This window comes from Cryptomeria japonica, chromosome 11 (genome assembly GCF_030272615.1).
Source record: "Cryptomeria japonica chromosome 11, Sugi_1.0, whole genome shotgun sequence".
NCBI classification, from domain to species: Eukaryota; Viridiplantae; Streptophyta; class Pinopsida; order Cupressales; family Cupressaceae; genus Cryptomeria; species Cryptomeria japonica.
In genome coordinates this window covers 171,987,848-171,994,768 of record NC_081415.1, presented here as the reverse complement: position 1 = coordinate 171,994,768, position 6,921 = coordinate 171,987,848, and the positions used below count along the sequence as shown (strand labels likewise).

The 6,921-nt window shown below is 35.1% G+C and overlaps 1 protein-coding gene across 1 annotated transcript; it reads right to left on the bottom strand.

Annotated features, from left to right (window-relative positions):
• Positions 1–246: 246 nt before the first annotated feature.
• On the bottom strand, positions 247–3,773 carry LOC131860104 (ricin B-like lectin R40G3). Its single transcript, XM_059214469.1, has 4 exons — positions 3,567–3,773; positions 989–1,093; positions 677–799; positions 247–525 (listed from the first exon to the last, which is right to left on the bottom strand). Exons 1-4 carry the CDS (start codon positions 3,771–3,773, stop codon positions 247–249), a joined length of 714 nt encoding a protein of 237 aa, XP_059070452.1.
• Positions 3,774–6,921: the final 3,148 nt, after the last annotated feature.

Below are 6,921 nucleotides of genomic sequence, written 5' to 3'. Positions count from 1 at the left end.
GATTTATTTGTGAGATCTTTAATGTTCTATCTTGTTATGATATTCATTGATGGAACTTTTTAGTTGATCAAAGAAATCATAATATGAGTCAAAATGATTAATTTCTATCCAATATACCATGCACTATAAACTATAGAACTTATTTATATATAAGATCAAATACACGAATGCCAACCACATATACTCTTGGTCTACACACTTACAAAGTTACAAACTAGGAATATTGATAACCTTTAGACAACATACTTATAGAAAATATATCTCTATATTGTATATATCATGATGATCCTTATAGCAGCAGGGAGAGATCTTCCAGAGTTGGTTGTCCTGCTTGTTCCACTTCCACAACACAACTTTAGTGCCCTCTTCAATGCCTCCATGCTTCATATCACCCTGGAATGCATCCAACTTGAGGCCAATGTCATATTCCATCCTTATGGTCTTGTACCCATATCTTATGTCCTCACTCTCACTCCACATCACACTCTCATCATACAAGCCAGCCTTGTCCTTGGTCAAAGACACCTTCCATGAAAAAAATCAATACTTGGTGATCAAAAGCTATATATAGAATCACTTGGCCTTATTTAGAAACACCTTCAAAATAAAAAATCTCTACTTTGAAAAAAGTATACGCTACTAGAAAAGAATCACTCAAAACTGAATTTATATATACCTCCTGACATTCAGAAGGGACATGATGAAGGGCCTTCCCAGTGGCCTTGTTCACAAGCCCAAAGATTGGATGACCCATTGTGTCCTTCACACGATTGCTCCATGACTCATCTTTCATGCATTGCTTCATATGTATTTGAAATACACACACACACACACACACACACACACACACATATATATATCAGAAGTGACCCAAGAAAACAACTATCAATAAAACAATCGAAGTCAAAGTAAAAAAATTAAATATAGCTCAACTTAGGGACACAAATTCCAATACAAGACATATATATTATAGTAAATGCATATATACTTTAGTTGGGTCACTTGGATTATCGTAAACAAGAGTTTCCCTATCATCTCTGATACCCAGAGCATAGTCAAGATTGGCCTCAGAGAAGGCCCTCACAATCTGCCCCTATGGAAGGTTGTTGTATCTTTGTTGCTCATTATAGTTGTACTTAGACTGATTATAACCATACCTTTTCTCCATATTTCATTATGGCGGAGGGTACTTTTGTCGACCATACCCACCATCAAAGTCATTTGGGTACCTTGGGCTCTCATACTAGTGGTAGTATGCCATACTTTCTTATAGCTTAGAAAATAAGATGTAGAAGGATATGAACAAGACAAATCGGTGAGTGTGTTGTCTTTGTGGTTTGAGGTTTGATGGCATTTATATAGGCCAAAGATAGGAATCTTAGTTCATAAAGATGCGTGAGTGGAAAGGAATGGAATTAAACAGGTGTAACATGCACATTATCTATACCCCGATCTTTACTCTCTTTTCTTATAATAAAATAGGAATTAATTATTTGAAGTTCTAGAGAAAAGATACAATAGGTTGTTATATGCCTCTGCAGAGCAATCTTTCTAGTGTAAGCATGTGGAGAAGGGTGGACGTCTACAAAAAGGTGTGATATATAGATAATTTATTCCCTGATCCTTATTGTCACTTTTGTGAGAAAAATAAAAAGTGCAAAAAATTTCAAAGAAGAACAATAGCGCATAACACACAGATTTACGTGAAAAAACCTAGTAAAAATATATCTATAAAAAACCACGAGCAAATTTTGTCTTTCGTATTGATTCTCAAGAATTATAGAGTTACAACAATCTCAAAACTATTCTGGCCTTTTTTTCAAAGGAGGCAAAGCTACTCTATATATATACAAATTTGTTAAACTTAATGCTATAATTAAGTTCTCAAATTTTCCACCTCTAACCCTTCCAATGCCACCACTATAGTCATATTATTGACTAAGCCTATATGTGGCACTCAATCATCTACAAGTTTGACACATATAGAGTTCAACTTGATTCTCCTATGAATCACTTAATAATTTACCGAGTCAACACAACCGAGTTGCAGAGTCCTAGTTGGAGACAACTTACTAAATATAGTAAGTACGACTCACACAACTACATGTGTGACACATATAGGAGCAAAGTCCTAATTTAAGATAACTTGTATGACACATATGGAAGCAATGTCCTAATTTACTTCACATTCCAACATTCTCCCACTTGAAGTCAAATTTCAAACTTTGAATAATTCCTCTACTGAAAGACCATTGTCAATGTTGCCTATCATCACATATTCTACAGACCAAGAGAAGTTCTACACCAAATGAACTTCTCTCTACTAATAGGTTTCATCATAGTATTTGTAGGGTTTACAGCAGTGTGAATCTTGGCTAAAGAGATATGTCCTCCTTCCACCACTTCACGAACAAAGTGATATTGAATATCAGTATGCTTTTTTCTAGAATGGTAAGCTGAGTATCATGGTAAGTGTAAAGCACTTTGACTATCACAATGCAGTACCATGTTATCTTGCTTCACTTGCAATTCAACCAAAATTCTATTGAGCTAAATTGCCTCCTTGCTAGTCTGTGTTTATGCCATATATTCCACCTCAGTAATAGACAATTCTACCACTTCCTGCAACTTTGACACCCAACTAACAACACTTCTAGCTAAAGAGAAAACATAACCTTTTGTAGACTTTCTCTTATCTTTATCTCCACCAAAATCTCCATCCACATACCCATTAACTTGAAGACTACTCCCATTGTAATAGATAATAGCATTTGAAGTGCCTCTCAAATATATGAGAATCCACTTCATAGTTGTCCAATGATTAGTACAAGGATTCACCATGTACCTACTGACAACTCCCACTGCTTGTGCAATGTCTGGTCTAGTGCACACCAAGGCAAAAATAAGACTTCCTACCACTAATGAGTATGGTACATGAGACATATGTGTCTTCTCTTCTTTTGTGCTAGGGCACTTTATAGAAGACAATTTAATTTGAACAGGAAATGGAGTACTAATTAGTTGTGCTTTCTGCATATTGAAGCATTGTAGAACCTTCTCCACATAAGTTTTCTATCACAACCATAATTTATTGTTGTTTCTATCTCTATATATATCCTCATTCCAAGAATTTGATTTGCACTACCTAATTCCTTCATCTCAAACTCCCTAGCAAACTGAGTTTTCAAATGGATGATTTTATACATGTTGGGACCTACTACCAACATATCATAAACATACAATAGTAGAATAATAAAACTACCATCATCATACCTTTGAAAATAGGCACAATGATCAGCCTCACATCTACTAAAACTCAAACTCAACATAAAGGAATCAAACCACTTGTACCAACACCTTGGTGCCTATTTCAAACCATACAGTGATTTTCTCAGCCTACAAACAAGATTCTGATGGCCTCTTTCCTCAAAAACTTCTGGTTGTTGCATATAAATCTCCTCAGAGAGATCACCATGCAAGAAGGTTGTTTTTATATCTAACTATGCTAGCTCCAAATCAAGACTAGCAACAAGAGCTAAAACAACTCTAACAGTAATTAACCATACAATAGGTAAAAAAATTTCATCAAAATCAATACCAGATTTCTGTGCATACCCCTTGGCCACCAACTGAGGTTTATATCTCTCCAAATTATCCTTTAAATCTCTCTTCAACTTGAAGATCCACGTATTCCCAATAGCTTTTCTCCCCTTAGGCAATGGCACAAGATCCCATATTTTGTTCTTATGCAGAGCTTCCATCTCTTCATCCATAGCAACTCTCCATTTGCTTGCACATTCAACTTCACAAGCCTCCTAATATGAACTAGGTTCACCAACATCAGTAAGTAATGCATAAGAAGAATTACAAGTAAGAGAATACCTTATAGGTGTTTTGATTACTCTACTAGATCTTCTTAAAATAGATGATGAATCACCCTATGGTTCAACTGGTTGTTGTTCTTCTGGTTGATCTTCATCTAGTTGGTTTGTATCTAGTTGTTTTTCATCAAGTACATTTAGATGATCATCATGTTTTTTAACCTCTACTGGAATAACTTCCATACCTTTATGTTCTTTACCTCTTTGCATTGAATTTTCATTAAAATACACATCTCAACTAACAATAATCTTGTGGGCAGTAGTATCCCACAATCTGTACCCCTTTGTACCTTCTACATAGCCAAGAAAAATACATTTTTTGGACTTCTTGTCCACCTTATTCCTATTATCTTTAGGAATATGTACATAAGCATTGCAACCAAAAATATGAAGGAATGACTAATAAATTGGTTTACCTTTCCATATTTCTTCTAGAATTCTATTATCAAGAGTAGTAGTGGGAGATCTATTGATCAAGAAACAAGTTGTATTTATAGCCTTACCCCAAAATTTATGCTCCAAACTAGCAGTACTCAACATGCATCTGGCTCGCTCCATGATTGTATGGTTCATGCGTTCAACAACACCATTTTGTTGTGGTGTCCTAGAAATCATCAACTGCCTTGGAATTCCATGCTCACTACAAAATTGATTAAATTTTGTTGAACAAAACTCACCTCCATTTTCAGTTTGAAGACATTTTATTGTCTTACCTTTCTGGTTCTCTACCAGAGCTCTAAACCTCTTAAAACAAAAAATAACTTCAGATTTCTTCTTGAGAAGATAAATCCACACCCTATAGGAATAATCATCTATAAATGAAACAAAATATGATGAACCTCCAATAGATGTTACAAGAGCTTCCCAAGTATCTGAATGAATTAGATTTAATACATCTTTTCTTCTGGTAGCACTACTAGAAAAACTCAGTCTATTATGTTTTCCAAACAAACAATGTTCACAAAAACTTAAATCTTTAGATTTTGCACTTGGGAGAATATTTCTATCTAGCATTACCTTGAGACCTCATTCACTCATATGGCCTAGCCTTTGGTGCTAGGTTGATAATGAGTCCATCTCTACATCAAATACCACAACAACCTCTCCAATGTTAGTTTGTCCAAGCAGCCTCTGGAGTGTATCAACCTTCTCTCCCTTTATCACAATCAAAACTTACTTTATTACCTTAAGACAACTATATTCACCACTGAGTCTATAACCTTGTTCATCAAACACTCCAAGTGAAAGTAATTTTTTCTTTAAACCAGGTACATGCCTAACATGCTGAATAGCTATAATTACTCCATCAAACATCTTGATTCTTACCTCTTCTTCACCAACAACTTCACATGGGTTGTCATTTCCCTTGTAGACCATACCACCATCACAAGATCGATAAGTAGTAAACCATTTTTTATGTGGTGTCATATGAAAGAAAGCACTAGAATCAAGAATCCAAACATGAATTAAAGAACATCTCAAATTAGCAGTTAATACCTCTCCATATTCTAATGGTGTCTGAACTTTAGCAGTGTTTACCTCAGATGTAGGTGTACTAGGATTCTCCTTGGTTTCTTTTGGTAGCCTGCAATCCTTCTTGACATGTCCATTCTTTTCATAGTTCCCGCATTTCACCCTTTTTCGCCCCTTTGATAAAACTTGGTTTGTCGATGCTCAATATTAGCTCCTTCCTAAGTTCCGCCTCTTGCAACAAGGGCTTCATTAGAAGAAGATCCTTGAGATTTCTTCCACCTTGAATCTTTAGAGATTAAAGCCACCACCAAATACTCAAAGACCAGCTTCCCACTTGGTGCAGAATTATTGAGAGCCATAACCAATTAATCCCAACTATCTAGCAAGGATCAAAGTAATATTACTTCCTTATCTTCTTCATCGATTTTCACACCCACTAACGCCAATTTTCTTATCAGTGTGTTGAAATCGTTCAGATTATCTATGATAGATGAATTGTCATGCAACCTCATATTATACAACTATCTCCTTAGAAGAATTTTGTTTGCTAATGACGTAGTCTCATACAACTTTGCAACCTTATTCCACAAGTCATGAGCAAATTTCTCCTCTACAACATTGAACAGAACTGAATCTGCTAGACATAACTGAATTGTTCCTCTAGCCACATTGTCCATGGTATTCCAATCTCATGTGCTCATATTTGCAAGTTTTGATAATGCTCCTTTAAGAGCTCTGTCATATCCATCCTTCAACAATAAAGTTTGAATCTTAAACTTCCATAGAGCAAAATTCAAACCATCAAACTTATGTACCTCAAATTTGGTAACACTATTTCCAGCCATTGCTCACTTCTAAAAACAAACAATTTCTATACAAATAACCTATGCTCTGATAGTAATTATAAGAAAAATAACAAGTGCAAAAAATTTGCAAAGAAGAACAATAGCACAAAACACACAGATCTATGTGGAAAAACCTACTAACAATATACTAGTAAAAAACCATAGGCAAATTTTGTCTTTATTGTATATACATTGAGCCGACATCATGCATCACATATTGATTCATTTGTAATTAATTTTACTGTAATATCTTTTAGTGAGCCGACCTACTCATTTGGTCTTAGGTTATGGTATAAATGTAAGATGTCATATATGAGATTGATATAGGATTGAAAAAAAGGAATATAATAAGGTATATGCAAATATAAGAAGAGCTATACATGCAGACATCATTCAAGATAGAAGGAAGGTTTGAATAAGGCAAATCAGAGCTTAACCGGTATTGATTCCAGCATCTAAAGATGTTGTTTTGAGTAGTACATTATCATTGGATTTAACCATCCAATTGTAGCCAGTGTGACTCCCATTTTGTGATTGAGTAGTGAGCTCTAGGAAGTTGGCCTTTCTGCATGTACAGACTCCATATTGTACACACATACTATCTTCAGTAGTATCATCTGATTATGGGTAAGGTTTCCCACAATGATTTTTCCCCTTACAGGGTTTCCATGTACAAATATATGGATTATGTGTTGTGCATGTTATTGCTTTTCTATTTCATG

What these genes read in the sequence shown, in the direction of transcription:
- LOC131860104 (XM_059214469.1), bottom strand. Translation starts at nt 3,773, where the DNA reads ATGGATGAAGAGATGGAAGCTCTGCATAAGAACAAAATATGGGATCTT. An exon ending in ATCCAAGTGACCCAACTAAA is followed by an intron (nt 800 to 988) that starts GTATATATGCAT and finishes ATACATATGAAG; the next exon opens with CAATGCATGAAAGATGAGTC. An exon ending in TCCCTTCTGAATGTCAGGAG is followed by an intron (nt 526 to 676) that starts GTATATATAAAT and finishes TTTTCATGGAAG; the next exon opens with GTGTCTTTGACCAAGGACAA.